The sequence below is a fragment of the Rhododendron vialii genome, chromosome 7a, assembly GCF_030253575.1.
Source record: "Rhododendron vialii isolate Sample 1 chromosome 7a, ASM3025357v1".
NCBI classification, from domain to species: Eukaryota; Viridiplantae; Streptophyta; class Magnoliopsida; order Ericales; family Ericaceae; genus Rhododendron; species Rhododendron vialii.
Window position 1 is genome coordinate 1,901,656 of NC_080563.1, and position 25,426 is coordinate 1,927,081.

Consider the following 25,426-nt stretch of genomic DNA (forward strand, 5'->3'; position numbering starts at 1 on the left):
GAGATGAGCAAAACCAGACAAGTTGTACATAACGGCGCTGCTGAAATAATATGACTACATTAACAAGATCAACCATGCCAAGAACCTACATAAGCCGATCCCAGAATCAATACCTTATCTTGCTCCAATCAATACTTTGGCGGAACAAGAAGCTATACAATTGAGTAAAAACCCATCAGTTTCGTTGAGTCGACAATAACCCATCTAGAGGAGAACATTTTAGTGAGTGTGTGTGTGAATGTGTCCGGAGTTTACTGGCACACAAATCGGAGAATTTTTAAGATTTTGTTGTACAAACCATAATAGTATGACATTACAATCATAACATATTTATTTTACAAGCATGCTGACAATACTAATCACGATACAGTTTAATCACACCAACCCCAAGGCTCAAGTTGTTTATAATATTGGTTACATAAATATCACACGTTTTCTTTTTTTGTGCATCACACAGGATTTACTTCCACCCTCATCTGAGAGATTGGAAGTAATAATACTCACTCAACAAAAGAAGATACTTCTTTCTGAAAAAAGAAGATGCCGGTGGGACCATCATCAGGAAGCAGGGCTAATCCCACTGGATGTTCAGCACCTTCTTCTACACCAAATCTACCAGTGGGGTTGTTTATATCTGTTTTGACATAACCACGGCATACACAGTTGATGCGGAAAGTTGGATACTTCTTGGCCAGAATTCTTGTATATGCATTCATAGCTGCTTTCGATACTGTATAAGCAGAGAAAAAGGTGGGCCAGCCTTTGGTTTCTAATGAATTCTCATGAAATCTTGGAGAAACTCGACTATTGTATCTTCGGTGAGGGCTTCAGCATCATTCATTACTCCTTTAACACGTTCACTTGGTATAAACTGAAACAGCAATATGAGAAGGGGAAAAAAAATGAATCAGGGCATGCACAATTGATTAAATAAGTTTGACATTTTCAAAGCAAAAATCCCGCTAGTTGGTTTTTTTTATATGGCTAGGCATACGAGTTCATATGTATTATGCATCATTTTGATTGGCTGATACCATCATCATAACCATAAGAGTTAGCTTGAAGTGAATTGAAATGTGAAAGTTCTATCTAAGCTACTCAAGCCGTAATCACTTTTCTAGACTAAGAAGGAATCGAATCCCACAACACCAATGGGAGTCTCACATGCATAGGAATGTAATCGTTTACAGTAATTCATTGCGCATATTTATTTTGAAACTGCAATTTGAGACAAACTAAAATTAACTACAAAAGGCTACAAGAAGTTCACAATTACTGCAGGAAAGTATCGAGTGTTTGCATATCTTGCGTATTCTTGTGCGAACCATCATCTTCATTGTGATTAGTCTATCACCATTCATTTGGGTCATGATTCTACCGTCATGATTATACATTTTGGAACCAGAAATGATTCTTGATTACCTGCTCAAGTTGGAATACTATCCAAATCAGTAGGGATCTGACTACCACATCCTGGTAAGAATCTCACATTCTTTCAAGAATGTTAACCACCCCCTTAAATTTTATCATTTCCAAAAACTGGATGAGTTCAGATAACTTGAAATATGATAAGTTTCCCCTGGAGCTAGAATTCCTCATGAAACCAGCCGCTTGAATAACTGACACTAGCAATTTGACATACAACCCTTCTCTCTTATTCTTGCCATCCAAACATAGCTACTTTTGGTTCTAGCAAAAGATAAACGCACCCTACACCAACATGAGAGAAGATTCCTTTTGGTAGGAGATTCAGAACCATTATGAAGTTAATCTTTGGCTGTCAACTGAAAGCTAGTAATGCCTGCATATAAGTTCTCATTAGCTGCGGGAATCTCAAACTCTTGGATGAGGGTTAGGCAACTTTTTTACCTTTAACTGCCCCATGCTAGAAGAAACATTGACAATCTTCGGTGAATCAGATAGCTGGAGGACGGGAAGAAATGCTTCAATCATCCTTTTTGCTCTATAGTAGTTTGTTTCCAAGCATTCTTTCGCCAACTCGTAAGTTTGAGTCATGAACTCATTCCAATTGATTTTGCCTCTAGCCTGCATAGAGTGAGACAATTTAGTAAGGGCAGGTTTGTTTAACGGGACTAACAGGGAAGGTATATATAATCTGATCATATGTAAGCAGATGATGAGATTAAAAATACTACACAGTCCACACCCCCGTGGTATTGACTAAGGTTTGTATTTCCAATGAGTATTCTATAAAGATTTCACAGATGTAGTCTCCTTTGATATATAGTCCAATCCGATATAGTCAAACAAACAGACTCAAAGTGCCGATTACTCACCACAATTCTTTATCAGAAGGGATGTGTACTTCATCATGCTTTTTATGTCATAGACTCAGAAAGGAAATGAAAAATGTGTAAGACTCACCCCAACATCATCAGCAGCCACCGCCACCTCTGAAGCTTTGAAAGCATCCCAATTCACATAAAGATTGGTCTAATATCACATTTCGAATGCAAGGTTCTAGTAGAAGCCTTACAATGCACAACCAACCGCGAAAGCTATGAATTCAGAAATGGAATTCAAGTTTATAAGAGGCATCTTGTGCTTTCCACATCTGTCTAACACATCTTTCAATGTACTGGCAAATGAGAGCTCCTGAATTTGAGATTTTATGCAAGTCTTTTTCTGAGTAACAGTATTGAATCAAAAGGCTTCACAAAAACCATTGGCCGGAAAAGGACTTCCTTCCAAATTTCAAACACGTGGGAAGCATATACCGTGCATCGATTTCTAACGCCGTAAGCCATATAAAATCAAATCCCGAAAAGCTATTAGAAATGTGTGCCAATTGAATCAGATGCAACAACCACCCATTGTACCTTAGATTGTTTCTCATGGCTGTAGATGTGGTTCTGTTTCCGAGACTTCTGAGGCACAAATAGCAAACACCCGTTGTTTTAGAGAGAAAGAGACATGGGTGTGGCCGCGTGGACCAGTTCACCAGCTCTGAACGCCCGAGTCACGAACACACCTCTGCTAGCTGACTCAGTGATTGGAACGGCGGCAGTGAAGCTCGACTTGGATCGACTGAAGGAGAAAAAAAAAGTCTTTTTCAAGTTGTAATCAAGTGTTTCCGGCTCACTTTTTTTCAATTTTTTCGACATATATCTTCTCCGATTAAATACCAATAAGTATTCAATTGACTTGATATCTGATAAAACCATTTTAATCGACAAGTTCTACGATGTAAACAAATCGGATCATGAAAATAATTCAAAAGTAAGATCGAAAATTTCAAAAAACTGAGAAAGAGAAGAAGTCTCCTTCTCTAGCTTCGTAAGGGTTATAATCAAGTGTACATTGCTAACTTTTTTTTATTTTTTTTCAGGATCTTTCTTCTATGATTAATAACAATTTGATTTTAGATTGAATTCATACTTTACAGAAACATTTTAATCTACAATTTATACAATGTGGACAAACTGGATCATCAAAATAAATCGAAAATAAGATTGAAAATTGTCAAAAAAGGAGAGAAGCATTTTTCTTAGCACTTCTCATTTTAAAGATGCGAAGTCTCTGTTAACTACAAACGCGTTTGCTACGCCCGCTTTACTTGTACGAGGGCGTGTTTTATTCTTCAAACATCGCATGTACAAAACGCGAATTCTAGTTGGAATTTAGAACAGGCTTCATATCTTGAACGTGCGAAGTAACAAGAAGATGGCTTCTGCCCCTTTTTTTGGCAATTTTCAAACTTGTTTTAGAATTAATTTGACGATCCGATTTGTTCACATTGTATAAATGGTCGATTAAAATGTTTCTGTAAGGTACAAGTTCAATCGAGTACCAAATGATTATTGATAAGAGAAGATATATTTCGAAAAAAAATTAACCGGATACACTTGATTACAACCCTTATGAAATTGAAAAAGAAGGCTTCTCTTTGTCCTCGTTTTTTTAAATTTTCCACGTTAATTTGGAATCAATTTCGTGATCCAATTTGTCCACATTGTAGAAATTATCAATTAAAACTATTTTGTAAGATTTCAAGTCAATTGAATACTTATTGGTATCTAATCGGAGAAGATATGTGTCGAAAAAAATTGGGAAAAAGTGAACGGGAAACACTTGATTACAACTTGAAAAGTCTTTTTTCCTCCAGCCTTCTAGTCATAGTCCGTTATAACAACGTCGACCTTCACCGTCGCCCATCCTAGTTCCGATCAGAATCCGATCACTGAGTCAGCCGGCAGAGGTGTGTTTGCGACTCGGGCGAACGGAGCCGGTGAACTCATCCACGCGGCCACACCCATCGTCTCTTTCCCTATCTACAACAACGGGTGTTTGCTATTTGTGCCTCAAAAGTCTCAAAAACACAACCACATCTACAGCCAAGAATGTGAGGAACAATATAAGGTACAATGGGTGATTGTTGCATCTAATTCAATTTCTATTCTCGCACATTCTAATAGCTTTTCGGGTTTTAATTTTATATGGCTTACGGCATTAGAAATCGGTACAAGGTATGTGCCTTCCACGTGTTTGACATTTGGCATCTTCCATTCTTTAATCCCCAAAGGGGCCTTAGACAAGGGGACCCTTCACCCCAGTTCATCGTTATCTTGGCATCGTATTTTCTCTCCACGCTACTTATTTATAATGCAGTAGATCAGAGGAGATTGCAGGATGTGAAATTCGCTAGAAGATGTCCAACAATCAGCCATCTTTTATTTGCCGATGACTCCCTCTTCTTCCTTAAAGCTACTAAGTTTGAGTGTATTGTGCTCATGGATGTGCTGAATCGTTATTCCTATGCCTCAGGTCAGCTGAAACTTCTTGTAGGGGTTCGTTTTGGAGGGACCTTAACCTGAGTTAGTATTCCTCTTCTGTTGCTCCGTTCACCTGCCTCTGAACCTGCAACAAGTCACTAGGGCTAGAATAGCCCAGCGACCCTCCGACGATCAAGTTAGATCTCAGAGGAGGATATAGATCTAGGGTTAGGGAAAGATGGCATACCTCTTTAGGTTAGAGTCCCTTTGTATTTATAGATCTAGGTTTACTTGGGCTCCAAGCTAGCGCGTGAGGGATACGCTCGGGTAACCGCCTCGGATGACATCACAGATGACGCACCGGATAAGGCGGTTACGAAGCACATGGCCAGACCTGGCCTAGGTGATCCTATCCGCCACGTATCGCTCCTGATCCCCTCTTGGTATGCTACATTCTCTCGAGAGACCTTAACGGAATGCTTGCTTTGGTGATACCCCGAAGCATTAACAAAAGACTCGACACCGAAGGAGGAGATAGAAGGATATACGCTATGGCCCGCCTGTACAGTCCCGCAGACCGTATTAATATGAGGCCTCGGTTGACGATGGTCTGGCCAGGTTACCAAAGCCATAACCGAAGCCCCCACACTTCTTAACAAGTCATGTATAGTTTTCAGCTCCAATACCCCAAAGGAAGATAGAGAAGCTGGCTGCAGCGTATGGATCTCCCTTGCGGGATAACAATGGCAAGTACTTGGGCATTTTCACTGAAAGTGGGGTACTTCAAAGCAGACTTCTAAGAACTGGACTGTGGAAAGAGTCCTTAGTAAACTCCAAGTGTGGAATGAAGTTTTACCGTCGGATGCAGGGAAGGAGGTACTGATTAAATCAGTTATTCAGGCCATTCCGACATATGTCATGTCTGTTTTTAAGCTCCCTATATCTCTTCGTAATGCCATCCGTACCAAGATAGCTCAATTATGAAGGAGAGGTAATAATGGGAAGCCAAATATTCATCGGGTGGCTTGGAGAGAGATATCCAGAAAGAAGGGTGAAGGAGGTTTGGGCTTCAAAGATTTCGAATGCATGAATGTTGCTTTGTTGGCTAAACAAGCCTGGAGGCTAGTGAATGAGGAAAACAGCTTGTGGGCAAGAGTTCTAAAATCTTTCACCCGCTCTTGAACTCTGGTCAGGCATCTGGTCCATTCAAGTTCACCCTAAATATAGAACTATTTTGTGGAAAGCTTGCAAAAATGCAATGGGCTTCTTCTCGGCCGGTCCTATGCGGATGGATTATGCTCCATCAAGTCCTAGTCCTTGTGCACAAATGCGCACAATTACTTTCCCAATAGGTCCTATTCCCACGCGTGCTCTTTCCTCTCTGCTTCCCCATGTGCGCGTCTCTTCCTCAGGGGCGGGCGCATTAATGTTCTGTCCCCCTGCTGTCCTTTATGACTCTCTCTCTCTCTTATGCGTGCTCTCTCCTCACTTTTGCTGTTTTACATGGTTTCTCTCTCTTCTCTCTTACACATGTACATGATGAACTTCAATTTGGCCGGAATGCTTTTTGTTTTTTTTAGAAAATGTACAAAAATGATACTCACACAATAATCCAAACACAACAACTTACACAACCTCTCACAATACTCACACAACAATCCAAACACAACAACTTACACAACCTCTCACATGCATGTGGTCTCCACACACACTACTATGTGTGAGCCCCACATATATGTGAGAGGTTGTGTAAGTTGTTATGTTTGGATTGTTGTGTGAGTAGCATCTTTGTTATATAGTTGACTCTCTCTCTCTCTCTCTCTCTCTCTCTCTCTCTCTCTCTCTCTCTCTCTCCTCCCTCTTTTATTTTAGTAAAATTTAAAATGTTTACAACTTTTATCCTATAAATTCTGCAAAAGTAAAATTTAATTTTTCGATGCGAATTTTATATTGTTAATTAACACTTTTAATTTTGAATTAACAGTGCTAATCTTAAATTAACGATGTTAATTAACACTTTTAATTTTGTCTAAATTTTATACGATATGAATATTTGCATAGAAAGGTATAAGCATTAGTATAAGATTTTTTAGTATAAGGTTTTTAAATAAAAAAAGGCATTTTACCTCTAGGTCCAGAAAATAGAAAGTAATTTCCACCAAGTCTCCTCTAATTAATGAAACACTAAAACTCTATGAAAGTGTCTAAAACTCTAAATACTGTAAGTGCCTAACCCTTAAGGCACCTTATGAGAGTGCCTAAATCTCAGGGTACCCTATAAAAATGCCTAAACCCCTAGGGTACCCTATGAAAGTGCCTAAATCGCTAAAACCCTATAATATAAAAGTGCACTTTAAAACCCCTATGAAAGTGCCTAAACCTAAACTCTAGGGCTCTATGAAAGCGCCTAAACCTAAACCCTAGGGTACCCTAAACCTTAAAGTATCCTAAAATCTTAAGGTACCCTAAAACCTTAAAATCCTAGGGTACCCTAAGATTTTAAGGTACCCAAAGGTACTAGGGTACCATAAAACCCTAGCATATCCTAAAACCCTAGGGTGACACTTCCATTAATGGTAAATGTATTTTTATAAAAGTAGACCTCATGGTAATTAAGTATTCTATCTCTCTTTAATGGAAATTAAGTATCACTTTTCTGTACTTAAAGGTAAAAATATCAATAAAGAGACAGGAGTGTTGTATGCAATTAACAAGGTTTCGTTGTTTCATTATTGATCTTCTGATTTTCCATGCTATTTCTCTTTATCTTTGGTGTCCTTAAAGCCTCCAAGATTTCTGATTCTGCACTTTAGCCGAGTGGATCATCATTTTTATTCAAGCCAACTGTAAGCTTGAATAAGTTTCAGACTAATAAATTTACAAGAACGCAGCCTCAATTAAGTCCTCGTGGTGGGTCTTGTCTACTACTCACATCCACAGTTCTATATTGGAAGGAAGTGTTCATCACCATTCTCCCCCCAACGACTCGGATAACAAAATAACCTTGTGTCATGTTAGGTCTTGTCTGGTACAAAATAGTCCGTCTGTTTGACGGGGCTGTTAGCGAACACCACTAGCGAAAATGTGCCAAGAATGATTGGAAGTTGAAAGAAGTTTAAAAATACCACATCAATGCACCGGAAAACAGACAAGAATGAATCATTAAACAAGTACAGGAAATATAATCATATAACACCAACCATGCATCCACAAAGATAATTAACGATACGATTGCAGATGATTTTAATAAGTACTAACAAGAGCATTATTCAACAATCCATAGTCCAATTATCCTTATGTATGGATATCTGCAGCCCTTTATGAGAATAGCATTTTGCTCATATGCAGTCAACCACTCACAGCCAAGCCACTCTTCAAATACAAAATTCTCCTCTTCCAATACGTACGACGAGTGAGAGATGAGCAAAACCAGACCAGTTGCAGATAACGGCACTGCTGAAATAGTACAACTATATAAAAGGAAAGTGCTTATCAAAGAAAACAAAGAAGATCAACCTTGCCAAGAACATATAAATGCAAAATCCCGGATCGATATCTCTTCTTACTCCAATCTTTACTAAGGTAGAACAAGAAGCTACACGATTGTGTAAACATCCATTGGTTTTGTTGAGCCTGTCGACTAACCTAATAAACCATCTATTGGAGAAAATTTTCAATAAGTGTGTGAAAAATGTGTCTGGAGTTTACTGGCACACAAATCTGAGAAATATTAAGATTTTCATAGCGCAAACCCTTGCATGCATGCTGACAATACTATTCACAATATAATTTAATCACCCCAAGGCTCAAGTTGTTTATAACAGGCACAGCAGTTACACAACTATCACAGGCATTTGTCTTTTAGGTACATTACACAGGATTTAGTTCCATCTTCATCTGAGAGAGTGGAACTAATAATATTCACCCAACAAAAGAAGCTACTTCTTTCTGAACAAAGAAGACGCCGGTGGGACCATCATCAGGAAGCATTGCTAATCTCACCGGATGTTCAGCACCTTCTTCTACACTAAAAATACCACTGTAGTTGTTCATATCTGTTTTGACAAAACCAGGGCATACACAGTTGATGCGGAAAGTTGGATAATTCTTGGCCAGAATTCTTGTATATGCGTTCGTAGCTGCTTTGGATACTATATAAGCAGAGGAAAAGGCGGGCCAACCTTTGCTTTCTAATGAGTTCTCCTTGAAATCTTCGAGAAACTCATTTAGTAACTCGTCTATGTTATCTTCTGTGAGGGTTTCAGCGTCATTCAATAGTCCTTTAACCCGTTCACTTGGTATATTCTGAAACAGCAATATGAAAAAGAAGAAATAAAATTAACAAATGAGGGCGTATACAGCTGGTTTAATAAGTTTGAAAGTTTGACAGCAAAATCCTGCCGGTGGTTTTGGATATTGCTACGGATACGAGTTCATATGCAGTATGCATCATTTTGATTAGTTAACCATCATCATAATCATAAGTTCGTATGTCACGAATCCATTGAGAGGGAATGAGAATGTTCCGAGAATTTATGACTCCATAGCTTGAAACAAATGGAAAAGTGAAAGTTCTTCCTAATTAATTACCAACTCAAGCAGGAATCGTTTTTCCAGACTACGAAGGGATTGGATCCCACGTCACCCATGGGAGTCTGTCATGGCTGGGAATGTAATAGTTATTAACAGTAATTTACCATTATGGCAAGAAAATATGGGGTGTTTCCACCATATCTTCCATATGGTTATGCAAACCCTCTACGGTTTGAAAGGAGTGGAGAATTTGGAACAGGAAAAGATTCCTGATTACCTGCTCAAGCTGGAATATTATCCAAATTAGGAATCTGACTCCCATATCATCGTGAAAATCTCACATTCTTGCGTGAATGTTAACCAAGTATTTAAAATTTACCATTTTCCAAAACTAGATGAGTTCTCATAACTTAAAATCTGTAACTTTCCCCAACAGCTAGAATTCCTCCTGAAACCAGCCGATTGAATAACGGGTGCTAGAAATTTATATACATCCCTCCTCTCTAGTTCTTGCCATCATAACATAGCTACTTTTGGTTCTAGCGAAAGATAAAAGCACCCGAGTCTATTATGAGAGAAAATTCCTTTTGGTAGGAGAATCAGACTCGTTATGAAGTTAATCTTCTGCTATGAACTTCAACACAGCTCAATTTCTCAAGTTAAAACTGAAAGCTAGCAATGCCTGTACTCAAATTCATTAGCAGTGGAAATCTTACACTCTTGGATGAATGAAGGTTAGGCAACTTTTGTACCTTTAACTTCCCCATGCCAGAAGAAACATTGACAATTCTCGGCGAATCAGATAACTGGAGGAGGGGAATAAATGCTTCAATCATCCATTTAGCTCCATAGTAGTTTGTTTCCAAGCATTCTTTCGCCAACTCGTAAGTCTGAGTCATCAACTCATTCCAATTTATTTGGTCTCTAGACTGCATAGAGTGAGGCAGTTCAGTAACGACACGTTTGTTTAACAGGACTAATAGTGAAGGGTTTTATAACTGATTACATGTAAGTATGTAACCTCATCAGATTAATAGCAATTGGATTAGGGTAGTCCTATGGTACACACCTCATATTAAGGGGTGTACCGTACGCATCGTGATTTTAAACTCTTGGATTTCAAAGTAAAAATAATCCGGACCACCCATTTATTAAACCAATTCATAAAATAAAAAAATGGCTTAGCAGGTAACAGATTGTTCTCTCTTCATTGACTTTCTCTCCCTCTCCCTCATGTGTAAAATACTACAAATTATATAACATAACCACAATTGTTATGACAACACAAAAAATTGACACTTTTTTACCACAATGTGTCGTACCAAAAGAAATCGATCAAAAGATACTAGATACAAGACCAAAATATATCGTTGCACAATCAATAATTATTATACCCAAACAAAATACATGTCTAAAATATCACAAATTAAATATTGTATAACTTAACATCCTAACAGTCCTGATCGATCATTTTAAAAATACACTCACTAACGACATTTAGATTGTACAGTCAATTTATATTTGATATGAAACCTAGTCATCTATTGTAGTTGAATGTAATGTAGTCATGCGACTGTGACACAATAATGACGATCAAATCCGTTGAATTTTTTATGTTTGTTGATTAAGTCACCTACGTAATTTTTTGTCTCAATCAAGTTTAGGAAGCTCCATCATCGACACGCAAATTGAATAATAGAATGATATTTTCCATCCAATTAAGTGTCTAATTATAAGCCATCAACTTCATTCTTGATACGAATGACCTAATTAATATTATGTAAAAGATAGACGATTTTGATAAAATAAAATATAAAATAAAATAAACACCTTACGTAGGGCTCAGATGGTGCATTATTATATTTTAATGTTGTATTAAATTGAACAATGAGATTTGTTGAAGTATGAAACTTCAAGGACTAACTATGTGATTTATTCTAAAAAATAATAACATTCTTTTAAAAAAAAATAGGAACGAAGGGTTTAAGACTTGAACCCCAGATCTTTTAGATAAATGTCAAACTCCAACACCTTATCACTATGGTACACAATTGAGAATTTGTAATTCTAAAGTCTATTAATTATATAATATTTTCTTGTATGTAAGGGCGTTATTTTCAGACTAAAAATTTGAGAAGACAGAGGCCTCAAATGCCTCCGTCCTAGTGATGGGCCTACACTTGTAGATCATATTATAGCTATGTCATTGGTGTAAATCAAAATGTCGACTATAATAATTTTTTTTGAAAGAAAGTACAATGACAATAAATTTACAAAATTATTTAGATTTTACTTCCACGGCCTAGTTTCAAGGACCACCATTAAATTTGGATTGGTACGCATAGGGTGAAGGTTTGACACCGATCCATGTGTTAAATATATAGTGTCAATTGTTAAGTGCACCGCCCTAAACATTGATAAGATTGGGTATTAATATAATTAATTTCACCAATTACAAAAAGGAGAGTAATTTTCACACTCTATTTTTTGATATTCACACTTATTTTTTTGTACTCCATTTTAGTGTTGAAAGTGTATGCATTTGAGACAGTTGGATAATTATTTTTTTCGTGACCTCTCATTTTTCCACAAAGGAATTTTCATTTTTTGAATTAAATTTTGTAGAAAAAGAATTTGATTTAGACTAATATTTTGAGAGGAAATTATAGTTGTATTCGAAAATTTGGGTATAGTACTTACTTTTTGGTGAATTTCTTGGATGAAAATTTTGTGCAAAAATTTCATTTTTAGTTTAAATTATTGAGGTATTGTGTAGGGACAAATAAGAATTTAAAAAATTAGTGTAGAGGGAATCGAAAATTAAGACAATATGATGGAAATTTTAAAATTTGAAAAAATAATGTGGCGGGAATTGAAAATAATTAGTGGTATTGTATTTTGTCAATTATAACTATCGTTTACTGAACATTCCGATTGAATTTTTTTTATACGACACGTTGTGGGTATGAAAACGCCAATTTATGGTGTTGTCATAACAAATTTGGTTATATTACTAAATTTGCGGTATGATATTTTGCTAATAATAACTATCGTTAACTGAGCATTTCAATTGAATTTTTTTATACGATATGTTGTGAGTATGAAAACGTTAATTTATGGTGTTGTTATAACAAATTTGGTTATATTACTGAATTTGAGGTATGATATTTTGTTGATTATAACTACCGTTAATTGAACATTCTGATTGAATTTTTTTATACGACACGTTGTGGATATGAAAACGTCAATTTATGGTGTTGTCATAACAAATTTGGTTATATTACTAAATTTGTGGTATTTTAGACATGTGTTATTACGGAATATTTTAATTAATTTCCTTTGGTACGACACATTGTGGTAAGAAAAAGTCAATTTATGGTATTGTCATAACAATTATGGTTTGTTATAAAATTTGTGGTATTTAAATATGTTTTTTTTTGATATGACACGTTGTGTTAAGAAAATGATAATTTTAGGTGTTGTCATAATAATTGTGGTTATTTTCTAAAATTTGTGGCATTTTACAAATATTTTTGGCTTGGGTATAACAATTGTTGATTCTGGTACGACATATTTTGATTTTGTTACGGAATATCATACGAGTCAAAAAAATTTGGTATGATTCATTGTGGTAAGATAATGCCAATTTATGGTGTTGTTATAACATTTATGGTAACATTATTTAATTTTTGATATTGTACGCATATATTTGGTTAGGGTACAAGTATTATGGATTTCAGTACGAATAATTATGGTTACATAATAATAATATTTTTTAATTATGGGTAACCTGCTAATGACCTGTTCAACGGGTAAATTTTAATGTACAAGTCGTAACTAGAATCATAAATATGCATTAGAAAACCAAAAATTGGCATAATGAAAATCACAAATTGTCATAATTTAGGCATACGGTATACCATGTGTACTATTGCTTCCTCCATTGGATTAATAATACCACACCCCGTGGCATTGACAAAGAATTATTTTTCCGATGAGTATTTAATCCAAGCCGTAAAGGTTTTAACCAATGTAGTCTCCTCGGATATATAGTCCAATCCGATGCTCATATGCAGTCAAACAATGGACCCTACTTGCCTATTACCAGCCGCAATTCGATATCAGAAGGGATGTGTACTTTTTTTTTTTTGAACTGCGAAGGGATGTGTACTTTATCATGCACTAGCGTACGCCCGTGCCTGAATGCACAGCTCTGAATCGATGGGCAAAAAATTATTCATGAATATCCCTCTAACCTCTTTAATGCAAAGGCAAAAAAAATTCAACATAACATCCTCTTTCACTCATCAATATTATTCGGAAAAAAAAAAAAAAAACTCAAAATAGTTCAGTTTTTTTTTTCTGAAGAAACATGTAGAAGAATTGTGTATATTCTTATAAAAAAAGGTTTTTTTCTTTTCGCATATGAATCCAAAACTGATTGTTTCTTTTTTACTGTAGAAAAATCAACCTAAAAGGAATCAACTTAAAAGCAAATATGAAATTGAATGCAAGGAAATCAAGTTTAGAGAAATCAATTGAAAAAGGAAAGGGTGTATATTTCTCTACCACGGAAACGTGCAACTTCTTTTTTTACATTAGTGTAGATGCATATAATAAAAAATATTCATTCAATCCGACGGCTATAACCTTATTAGAAAGTACGATTGAATGGCTATAAATGCTACTTTGTTTGTATGCCTAGACATTTTAAAAAAAAGCCGCTCTGTTTTATAATATAGATTCTAGGGAAAAAAATCGAAATGGTCCCTGTAATTAAATGTTTGTGTCAACTTGGTCCCTGTAGTTGTAATTGGCTCAATTTATACTCTGTACTTTTCATTTTGTTCCAATTTGGTCCAATTGCTAACTGCCGTTAATCCGCCGTTAGTCCTTTTAAATAAAGACAAAAATAAGTCAATAAAAACAAAACTAAGCTAATAAGCCAATTTTTTGGTATTTATTCAAAAAAATTGGATTTCGATGGTAATTTTTTACTTTTTAGGTTCCTCTCGTCATGACGAAATAATAATCCCGAAAAATTGACAAAAAACTAATAAATGCAAAAAAAATTGAATAAGGACAAAAAGAAAAAAAAAGCCACTTGACTTATTTAGCCGAACAATCCCTGAGTTTATGTAATATTCTGACTTTTGGACATAGTTCTTTGTCATGTTGTAACTTTTGGATCTATGTCATGTTGTGACTTTTGGACATGCTTTTATATACATTTTCAGTACTATGCAGAAAAATAGGCATTTCAATATTTGTCCACAAGTTAAACAGATAGACAATACCAATTGTTATGTTGCCTCATGGCTGATCATGAAAATGCTGAATTAGAGAGCAATTTTTTGTAGAAAACTATAACCAAATTTCTTCTCAGGTGCCTCATTATCAATGGAGAATGGAAGAATGAGCTGTGTTTTGGTTCAGAGGTATATTAGGTAGGCTTGTGCAAAAAACCCGTCCAACCTCAACCCGACCCGACCCGAAGGGTCCCGGGTGAGGTCGAACATGTGCTACGGACGGGCACGGGTTCATTTTTTATTAAAAATCAGATTTTGGTTCGGGGTCCGGGTTGGTGCGTTTCTTACCCGACTCCATCAATTCATAAAGATTAATTCAGTTTTTGGTCAGACCTGACCCGACGTAAAGAATCGGGCTCGCGGACGGTTCTTACCCCTTTTCGGTTCAATTTGTGGGCCTAAAACATTTGTTACCCGCCATGTTGGGTCGGGGGTCAAACCCGACCGCCCGACCCATGCACACCCCTAATATTAGGGCAAGAGGGGAATGAGAGAATTACTGTTTTAACCCTAAAAAAGGGGCTATTTGATTTTGCTGTTAAAAGAACTAACGGCGGACTAACGGCAGTTAGTAATTGGATCAAGTTGAAAGAAAATGGAAAGCACAGAGTGTAAATCGAGCCAATTACAACTACAGGGACCAAGTTGACACAAACACTTAACTATAGGGATCATTTCAGTTTTTTTCCCTAGATTCTATGTAAGAACAAAAATAGGTGAGACTCACCCCAGCAGCGGCAGCATCCCAATCAATGATGGCCCCACCAATTCCAGCATTGTTCACCTGCCACAGTTCTTGAAGCAATCACTGAAGTAATCGAAGTGAATTAGGCATCATTTAGAAGGGAAATTTTTCCACAGACAACCAAAAATGCTCGTCAAACCATAGGATGCTTCATTTTCCTGTGAAAAATCCAGTTTATTTACCAAACAAATGACTACAAATGAGCAACGACTAGGTATTCCCCATGGCTTTCCACTTCTTTTTTTAAAAAAAATTACTTAGCTAAAACATCTAAAACCTAGTTTTACTGGGAAAAAATACCTAAAGTCCATTTTTTAAGCTTATTCTGAGTTTCCTTTTAGATGTTGAAAAAGCAAATAACCAGAAAACCTAAAGACTCGAAAAGTTAAGCAGGCAAAAATTTCTCTTTAAGCTCAATAAGCTCAAAATAAGGTGAAACAAATGGGGAATCACTTGGATAGATGAAATGAATATGAAGTGCACTAGCCACTAGGTTTTCCAAAAAAATAAAAACAAAGAAAACCCAGAAAAAAAAAAATTAGAAAGGAAAAAACTGAGAACTGGGATTTCAACTATACCAAGATATCAAGCTTCCCGAACTGGGTCTTGACAAAATCAGCAAGGGAAGCACTACTAGATGGATTGGCTACATCAAGCTGATGAAACACCACAAGGTCGGACAGTCCAGACCCTTTGAGTTTCTCTAGAGCTTCAGTACCCCTTTTCTCATCCCTGGCTGTTAATACCACAGTGATTCCATTTGAAGCTAATTGCCTACAGATTTCAAATCCTAATCCTTTGTTTGCCCCTGTAACGACTGCATACCTACACAAACAAGAAGCCAGAAACACTAGGGAGAGAGTGAAGGAGATGTAACTTTTGTTTTTTCTGGATATTCTACCAAAACACTTAAGTATCTGTTTGGTGCTGTGCATGTTTCTGCCATGGCTGGGTTGGGATGTGCCACAGTGCCAGAGGAAGGAATGTTTCTGCTTCTATTTCTGCTCTCCAGTATTGGTTCTTATCTTGACAGTATTTACGTTTTTCTTTGACTTTTCAAAGAGAGCAAACAATTTGGGCCATCCTAACATAGAATACCGAACACAGAAAATGGGATGGAGGGTGTAAAAAATACCACATCAATGCACTGAAAAACAGACAAGGCCATTAAACGAGTACAGGGAGTCTTTTCATTAACCACGGGTTGCATTCACCAACCGTTCTGTTGACTTGAGGGGCTTTCGTGGCTCCCATCCTCATATTCACTAGCACACCTCTGTTGACTTGAGGGGCTTTCGTGACGGAAAAGGTGGGATGTGGCGGAGGAATGTTAGCCTGTTGTTCTGGTCTCAATATTTGCCATCTTTAGTATTCCATATTTTTGTTTTCATAACTCAATTCCGAGCAAACTTACGTGCATCTCGAATAATTTTGGAAAACAATCCTACCGACCATTGGGATCCCAATTAAAAAGCTCTCTATGGACTGATCCCAAAGGGATTGATAGCACTTGAAAGGTTTCGAATGTGAGACCCTTGAAGGAGCAAACATCTAAGTCCCACACATTTGATAAGCCAATTTTGGGTTATTGGTTACTCCATCTTATATTGGCCCAAATTCTGTCTTTAAGAGTCATCTTTATTGTGAAATTTTTAAGATTTAAATGTCAAACTTTTTAGATTAATCTTCAAGTCCTGACGAGCTGAGTCCAGCAAAAAAAAAATTGTGATCAAAAGTAAAAAGAAAGGGCTAAAAGATGAAAGAAGGTTTGGAAAGGCATGGTAAGTGGAATTTAGAACAGGCTTCTTATCTTGAACGCGCGAAGTACCAAGAAGATGGCTTCTGCCCCTTTTTTTGGCAATTTTCAAACTTGTTTTGCAATTAATTTGAGGATCCGATTTGTTCACATTGTATAAATGGTCGATTAAAATGTTTCTGTGAGGTACAAGTTCAATCGAGTACCAAATGATTATTGATAAGAGAAGATATATTTCGAAAAAAAATTAACCGGATACACTTGATTACAACCCTTATGAAATTGAAAAAGAAGGCTTCTCTTTGTCCTCGTTTTTTTAAATTTTCCACGTTAATTTGGAATCAATTTCGTGATCCAATTTGTCCACATTGTAGAAATTATCAATTAAAACTATTTTGTAAGATTTCAAGTCAATTGAATACTTATTGGTATCTAATCGGAGAAGATATGTGTCGAAAAAAATTGGGAAAAAGTGAACGGGAAACACTTGATTACAACTTGAAAAGTCTTTTTTCCTCCAGCCTTCTAGTCATAGTCCGTTATAACAACGTCGACCTTCACCGTCGCCCATCCTAGTTCCGATCAGAATCCGATCACTGAGTCAGCCGGCAGAGGTGTGTTTGCGACTCGGGCGAACGGAGCCGGTGAACTCATCCACGCGGCCACACCCATCGTCTCTTTCCCTATCTACAACAACGGGTGTTTGCTATTTGTGCCTCAAAAGTCTCAAAAACACAACCACATCTACAGCCAAGAATGTGAGGAACAATATAAGGTACAATGGGTGATTGTTGCATCTAATTCAATTTCTATTCTCGCACATTCTAATAGCTTTTCGGGTTTTAATTTTATATGGCTTACGGCATTAGAAATCGGTACAAGGTATGTGCCTTCCACGTGTTTGACATTTGGCATCTTCCATTCTTTAATCCCCAAAGGGGCCTTAGACAAGGGGACCCTTCACCCCAGTTCATCGTTATCTTGGCATCGTATTTTCTCTCCACGCTACTTATTTATAATGCAGTAGATCAGAGGAGATTGCAGGATGTGAAATTCGCTAGAAGATGTCCAACAATCAGCCATCTTTTATTTGCCGATGACTCCCTCTTCTTCCTTAAAGCTACTAAGTTTGAGTGTATTGTGCTCATGGATGTGCTGAATCGTTATTCCTATGCCTCAGGTCAGCTGATACTTCTTGTAGGGGTTCGTTTTGGAGGGACCTTAACCTGAGTTAGTATTCCTCTTCTGTTACTCCGTTCACCTGCCTCTGAACCTGCAACAAGTCACTAGGGCTAGAATAGCCCAGCGACCCTCCGACGATCAAGTTAGATCTCAGAGGAGGATATAGATCTAGGGTTAGGGAAAGATGGCATACCTCTTTAGGTTAGAGTCCCTTTGTATTTATAGATCTAGGTTTACTTGGGTTCCAAGCTAGCGCGTGAGGGATACGCTCGGGTAACCGCCTCGGATGACATCACAGATGACGCACCAGATAAGGCGGTTACGAAGCACATGGCCAGACCTGGCCTAGGTGATCCTATCCGCCACGTATTGCTCCTGATCCCCTCTTGGTATGCTACATTCTCTCGAGAGACCTTAACGGAATGCTTGCTTTGGTGATACCCCGAAGCATTAACAGAAGACTCGACACCGAAGGAGGAGATAGAAGGATATACGCTATGGCCCGCCTGTACAGTCCCGCAGACCGTATTAATATGAGGCCTCGGTTGACGATGGTCTGGCCAGGTTACCAAAGCCATAACCGAAGCCCCCACACTTCTTAACAAGTCATGTATAGTTTTCAGCTCCAATACCCCAAAGGAAGATAGAGAAGCTGGCTGCAGCGTATGGATCTCCCTTGCGGGATAACAATGGCAAGTACTTGGGCATTTTCACTGAAAGTGGGGTACTTCAAAGCAGACTTCTAAGAACTGGACTGTGGAAAGAGTCCTTAGTAAACTCCAAGTGTGGAATGAAGTTTTACCGTCGGATGCAGGGAAGGAGGTACTGATTAAATCAGTTATTCAGGCCATTCCGACATATGTCATGTCTGTGTTTAAGCTCCCTATATCTCTTCGTAATGCCATCCGTACCAAGATAGCTCAATTATGAAGGAGAGGTAATAATGGGAAGCCAAAAATTCATCGGGTGGCTTGGAGAGAGATATCCAGAAAGAAGGGTGAAGGAGGTTTGGGCTTCAAAGATTTCGAATGCATGAATGTTGCTTTGTTGGCTAAACAAGCCTGGAGGCTAGTGAATGAGGAAAACAGCTTGTGGGCTAGAGTTCTAAAATCTTTCACCCGCTCTTGACCTCTGGTCAGGCATCTGGTCCATTCAAGTTCACCTTAAATATAGAACTATTTTGTGGAAAGCTTGCAAAAATGTAATGGGCTTCTTCTCGGCCGGTCCTATGTGGATGGATTATGCTCCATCAAGTCCTTGTGCACAAATGCGCACAATTACTTTCCCAATAGGTCCTATTCCCACGCGTGCTCTTTCCTCTTTGCTTCCCCATGTGCGCATCTCTTCCTAGGGGCGGGCGCATTAATGTTCTGTCCCCCTGCTGTCCTTTTTGACTCTCTCTCTCTCTCTCTCTCCTCACTTTTGCTGTTTTACATGGTTTCTCTCTCTTCTCTCTTACACATGTACATGATGAACTTCAATTTGGCCGGAATGCTTTTTTTTTTATTTTAGAAAATGTATAGTTGACTCTCTCTCTCTCTCTCTCCTCCCTCTTTTATTTTAGTAAAATTTAAAATGTTTATAACTTTTATCCTATAAATTCTGCAAAAGTAAAATTTAATTTTTTGATGCGAATTTTATATTGTTAATTAACACTTTTAATTTTGTCTAAATTTTATACAATATGAATATTTGCATAGAGAGGTATAAGCATTAGTATAAGATTTTTAAATAAAAAAGGGCATTTTACCTCTAGATCCAGAAAATAGAAAGTAATTTCCACCAAGTCTCCTCTAATTAATGAAACACTAAAACTCTATGAAAGTGTCTAAAACCCTAAATACTGTAAGTGCCTAACCCTTAGGGCACCCTATGAGAGTGCCTAAATCTCAGGGTACCCTATAAAAATGTCTAAACCCCTAGGGTACCCTATGAAAGTGCCTAAATCGCTAAAACCCTATAATAGAAAAGTGCACTCTAAAACCCCTATGAAAGTGCCTAAACCTAAACTCGAGGGCTCTATGAAAGCGCCTAAACCTAAACCCTAGGGTACCCTAAACCTTAGAGTATCCTAAAATCTTAAGGTACCCTAAAACCTTAAAATCCTAGGGTACCCTAAGATTTTAAGGTACCCAAAGGTACTAGGGTACCATGAAACCCTAGCATATCCTAAAACCCTAGGGTGACACTTCCATTGATGGTAAATGTATTTTTATAAAAGTAGACCTCATGGTAATTAAGTATTCTATCTCTCTTTAATGGAAATTATCACTTTTCTGTACTTAAAGGTAAAAATATCAATAAAGAGACAGGAGTGTTGTATGCAATTAACAAGGTTTCGTTGTTTCATTATTGATCTTCTGATTTTCCATGCTATTTCTCTTTATCTTTGGTGTCCTTAAAGCCTCCAAGATTTCTGATTCTGCACTTTAGCCGTGTGGATCATCATTTTTATTCAAGCCAACTGTAAGCTTGAATAAGTTTCAGACTAATAAATTTACAAGAACGCAGCCTCAATTAAGTCCTCGTGGTAGGTCTTGTCTACTACTCACATCCACGGTTCTATATTGGAAGGAAGTGTTCATCACCATTCTCCCCCCAACGAATAGGATAACAAAATAACCTTGTGTCATGTTAGGTCTTGTCTAGTACAAAATAGTCCGTCTGTTTGACGGGGCTGTTAGCGAACACCACTAGCGAAAATGTGCCAAGAATGATTGGAAGTTGAAAGAAGTTTAAAAATACCACATCAATGCACCGGAAAACAGACAAGAATGAATCATTAAACAAGTACAGGAAATATAATCATATAACACCAACCATGCATCCACAAAGATAATTAACGATACGATTGCAGATAATTTTAATAAGTAATAACAAGAGCATTATTCATCAATCCATAGTCCAATTATCCTTGTGTATGGATATCTGCAGCCCTTTATGAGAATAGCATTTTGCTCATAAGCAGTCAACCACTCATAGCCAAGCCACTCTTCAAATACGAAATTCTCCTCTTCCAAGACGTACGACGAGTGAGAGATGAGCAAAACCAGACCAGTTGCAGATAACGGCACTGCTGAAATAGTACAACTATATAAAAGGAAAGTGCTTATCAAAGAAAACAAAGAAGATCAACCTTGCCAAGAACATATAAATGCAAAATCCCGGATCGATATCTCTTCTTACCCCAATCTTTACTAAGGTAGAACAAGAAGCTACACGATTGTGTAAACATCCATTGGTTTTGTTGAGCCTGTCGACTAACCTAATAAACCATCTATTGGAGAAAATTTTCAATAAGTGTGTGAAAAATGTGTCTGGAGTTTACTGGCACACAAATCTGAGAAATATTAAGATTTTCATAGCGCAAACCCTTACATGCATGCTGACAATACTATTCACAATATAATTTAATCACCCCAAGGCTCAAGTTGTTTATAACAGCTGTTACACAACTATCACAGGCATTTGTCTTTTAGGTACATTACACAGGATTTAGTTCCATCTTCATCTGAGAGAGTGGAACTAATAATATTCACCCAACAAAAGAAGCTACTTCTTTCTGAACAAAGAAGACGCCGGTGGGACCATCATCAGGAAGCATTGCTAATCTCACCGGATGTTCAGCACCTTCTTCTACACTAAAAATACCACTGTAGTTGTTCATATCTGTTTTGACATAACCAGGGCATACACAGTTGATGCGGAAAGTTGGATAATTCTTGGCCAGAATTCTTGTATATGCGTTCATAGCTGCTTTGGATACTATATAAGCAGAGGAAAAGGCGGGCCAACCTTTGTTTTCTAATGAGTTCTCCTTGAAATCTTCGAGGAACTCATTTAGTAACTCGTCTATGTTATCTTCTGTGAGGGTTTCAGCGTCATTCAATAGTCCTTTAACCCGTTCACTTGGTATATTCTGAAACAGCAATATGAAAAAGAAGAAATAAAATTAACTAATGAGGGCGTATACAGCTGGTTTAATAAGTTTGAAAGTTTGACAGCAAAATCCTGCCGGTGGTTTTGGATATTGCTACGGATACGAGTTCATATGCGGTATGCATCATTTTGATTAGTTAACTATCATCATAATCATAAGTTCGTATGTCACGAATCCATTGAGAGGGAATGAGAATGTTCCGAGAATTTATGACTCCATAGCTTGAAACAAATGGAAAAGTGAAAGTTCTTCCTAATTACCAACTGAAGCAGGAACCGTTTTTCCGGACTACGAAGGGATTGGATCCCACGTCACCCATGGGAGTCTGTCATGGCTGGGAATGTAATAGTTATTAACAGTAATTTACCATTATGGCAAGAAAATATGGGGTGTTTCCACCATATCTTCCATATGGTTATGCAAACCATCTACGGTTTTAAAGGCGTGGAGAATTTGGAACAGGAAAAGATTCCTGATTACCTGCTCAAGCTGGAATATTGTCCAAATTAGGAATCTGACTCCCATATCATCGTGAAAATCTCACATTCTTGCGTGAATGTTAACCAAGTATTTAAAATTTACCATTTTCCAAAACTAGATGAGTTCTCATAACTTAAAATCTGTAACTTTCCCCAACAGCTAGAATTCCTCCTGAAACCAGCCGATTGAATAACGGGCACTAGAAATTTATATACATCCCTCTTCTCTAGTTCTTGCCATCATAACATAGCTACTTTTGGTTCTAGCGAAAGATAAAAGCACCCGAGTCTATTATGAGAGAAAATTCCTTTTGGTAGGAGAATCAGACTCGTTATGAAGTTAATCTTCTGCTATGAACTTCAACACAGCTCAATTTCTCAAGTTAAAACTGAAAGCTAGCAATGCCTGTACTCAAATTCATTAGCAGTGGAAATCTTACACTCTTGGATGAATGAAGGTTAGGCAACTTTTGTACCTTTAACTTCCCCATGCCAGAAGAAACATTGACAATTCTCGGCGAATCAGATAACTGGAGGAGGGGAATAAATGCTTCAATCATCCCTTTAGCTCCATAGTAGTTTGTTTCCAAGCATTCTTTCGCCAACTCGTAAGTCTGAGTCATCAACTCATTCCAATTTACTTGGTCTCTAGACTGCATAGAGTGAGGCAATTCAGTAACGACAAGTTTGTTTAACAGTACTAATAGTGAAGGGTTTTATAACTGATTACATGTATGTAACCTCATCAGATTAATAGCAATTGGATTAATAATACCACACCCCGTGGCATTGACAAAGAATTATTTTTCCGATGAGTATTTAATCTGAGCCGTAAAGGTTTTAACCAATGTAGTCTCCTCGGATGTATAGTCCAATCCGATGCTCATATGTAGTCAAACAACGGACCCTAAGTGCCTATTACCAGCCACAATTCGATATCAGAAGGGATGTGTACTTTTTTTTTTTTTTTTTGAACTGCGAAGGGATGTGTACTTTATCATGCATTCTATGTAAGAACAAAAATAGGTGAGACTCACCCCAGCAGCGGCAGCATCCCAATCAATGATGGCCCCACCAATTCCAGCATTGTTCACCTGCCACAGTTCTTGAAGCAATCACTGAAGTAATCGAAGTGAATTAGGCACCATTTAGAAGGGAAATTTTTCCACAAACAACCAAAAATGCTCATGAAACCATAGGATTCTTCATTTTCCTGTAAAAAAATCCAGTTTATTTTCCAAACAAATGACTACAAATGAGCAACGACTAGGTATTCCCCATGGCTTTTCACTGCTTTTAAAAAAAAAATTACTTAGCTAAAAACATCTAAAACCTAGTTTTACTGGGGGAAATAATACCTAAAGTCCATTTTTTAAGCTTATTCTGAGTTTCCTTTTCGATGTTGAAAAAGCAAATAACCAAAAAGCCTAAAGACTCGAAAGTTAAGCAGGCAAAAATTTCTCTTTAAGCTCAATAAGCTCAAAATAAGGTGAAACAAATGGGGAATCACTTGGATAGATGAAATTGAATATGAAGTGCACTAGCCACTAGGTTTTCCAAAAAATAAAAACAAAGAAAACCCAGAAAAAAAAATTTAGAAAGGAAAAAACTGAGAACTGGGATTTCAACAATACCAAGATATCAAGCTTCCCAAACTGGGTCTTGACAAAATCAGCAAGGGAAGCACTACTAGATGGATTGGCTACATCAAGCTGATGAAACACCACAAGGTCGGACAGTCCAGACCCCTTGAGTTTCTCTAGAGCTTCAGTTCCCCTTTTCTCATCCCTGGCTGTTAATACCACAGTGATTCCATTTGAAGCTAATTGCCTACAGATTTCAAACCCTAATCCTTTGTTTGCCCCTGTAACGACGGCATACCTACACAAACAAGAAACCAGAAACACTAGGGAGAGAGTGAAGGAGATGTAACTTTTGTTTTTTCCGGATATTCTACCGAAACACTTAAGTTCCTGTTTGGTGCTGTGCATGTTTCTGCCATGGCTGGGTTGGGATGTGCCACAGTGCCAGAGGAAGGAATGTTTCTGCTTCTATTTCTGCTTCTATTTCTGCTCTCCAGTATTGGTTCTTATCTTGACAGTATTTACGTTTTTCTTTGACTTTTCAAAGAGAGCAAACAATTTGGGCCATCCTAACATAGAATACCGAACACAGAAAATGGGATGGAGGGTGTAAAAAATACCACATCAATGCACTGAAAAACAGACAAGGCCATTAAACGAGTACAGGGAGTCTTTTCATTAACCACGGGTTGCATTCACCAACCGTTCTGTTGACTTGAGGGGCTTTCGTGGCTCCCATCCTCATATTCACTAGCACACCTCTGTTGATAATTGAAGACAAGTGGCCTCCAAGTGGTCATCTGCAGCAGTACCAGTCCCTCTTCAGCAGCCATGGAGTGAATGCCATGTCTGGCATGGGAAATGAACAGGGGGACCTCTGGCCTTTGTAATTTCCATCAAATATAAGATGTAGTGAGGTTTGTAGTGAGCAATGTAGTGATATCAGTGAGAGTGTAGTGAGGTGAGAGACCTCTCCCGTAAAGCTCGTCTCCATTTCAAAAATTGCTCCGGTAACCTCCGTGGAGTACCCGAGTTTGGGGAACCACATAAATTATCTGCATTTGTGTTCTGGTGTCTGTTCTGGTCTGGTTTTATGATCCTTAGGGCACAACAAATACATCGACATAAGGTCAAAAATGATAACTTAAGATTTGATTGCACATAAT

The 25,426-nt window shown here is 37.6% G+C and overlaps 2 protein-coding genes and 1 long non-coding RNA gene across 5 annotated transcripts; 1 reads left to right on the forward strand and 2 right to left on the reverse strand.

Annotated features, from left to right (window-relative positions):
• Nucleotides 1–8,457: 8,457 nt before the first annotated feature.
• On the reverse strand, nucleotides 8,458–16,588 carry LOC131333302 ((+)-neomenthol dehydrogenase-like). Of its 2 annotated transcripts, none has more exons than XM_058367762.1 (5): nucleotides 16,238–16,588; nucleotides 15,899–16,145; nucleotides 15,303–15,359; nucleotides 10,019–10,195; nucleotides 8,458–9,038 (listed from the first exon to the last, which is right to left on the reverse strand). In XM_058367762.1, exons 1-5 carry the CDS (start codon nucleotides 16,264–16,266, stop codon nucleotides 8,655–8,657), a joined length of 894 nt encoding a protein of 297 aa, XP_058223745.1. In that variant the 5' UTR covers nucleotides 16,267–16,588; the 3' UTR covers nucleotides 8,458–8,654. The 2 variants fall into 2 exon arrangements, with proteins under 2 accessions (XP_058223745.1, XP_058223744.1); XM_058367761.1 differs by having other exon boundaries at nucleotides 15,899–16,137; nucleotides 16,230–16,588.
• A 1,043-nt stretch (nucleotides 16,589–17,631) lies between these two features.
• LOC131333305 (uncharacterized) lies at nucleotides 17,632–20,416 on the forward strand. The gene is made up of 3 exons (XR_009201771.1): nucleotides 17,632–17,851; nucleotides 18,257–18,279; nucleotides 18,865–20,416. It is a non-coding gene; the product is annotated as an uncharacterized LOC131333305 (long non-coding RNA).
• Nucleotides 20,417–21,599: 1,183 nt separating this feature from the next.
• On the reverse strand, nucleotides 21,600–25,146 carry LOC131333299 ((+)-neomenthol dehydrogenase-like). 2 transcript variants are annotated; one of them, XM_058367756.1, is made up of 4 exons: nucleotides 24,312–25,140; nucleotides 23,715–23,771; nucleotides 23,154–23,330; nucleotides 21,600–22,177 (listed from the first exon to the last, which is right to left on the reverse strand). In XM_058367756.1, exons 1-4 carry the CDS (start codon nucleotides 24,666–24,668, stop codon nucleotides 21,794–21,796), a joined length of 975 nt encoding a protein of 324 aa, XP_058223739.1. In that variant the 5' UTR covers nucleotides 24,669–25,140; the 3' UTR covers nucleotides 21,600–21,793. The 2 variants fall into 2 exon arrangements, with proteins under 2 accessions (XP_058223739.1, XP_058223740.1); XM_058367757.1 differs by lacking the exon at nucleotides 23,715–23,771 and having other exon boundaries at nucleotides 24,312–25,146.
• Between the last annotated feature and the right edge of the window lie 280 nt (nucleotides 25,147–25,426).

Coding starts and splice junctions, on each gene's coding strand:
- LOC131333299 (XM_058367756.1), bottom strand. CDS start 24,668: ATGCACAGCACCAAACAGGAACTTAAGTGTTTCGGTAGAATATCCGGA. Junction 23,331..23,714: donor GGGATGCTGCCGCTGCTGGG/GTGAGTCTCACC, acceptor CACTCTATGCAG/TCTAGAGACCAAGTAAATTG. Junction 22,178..23,153: donor CTGGCATGGGGAAGTTAAAG/GTACAAAAGTTG, acceptor TTGCTGTTTCAG/AATATACCAAGTGAACGGGT.
- LOC131333302 (XM_058367762.1), bottom strand. CDS start 16,266: ATGGCAGAAACATGCACAGCACCAAACAG. Junction 16,146..16,237: donor ACATGCACAGCACCAAACAG/ATACTTAAGTGT, acceptor TTGTTTGTGTAG/GTATGCAGTCGTTACAGGGG. Junction 9,039..10,018: donor CTGGCATGGGGAAGTTAAAG/GTACAAAAGTTG, acceptor TTGCTGTTTCAG/AATATACCAAGTGAACGGGT.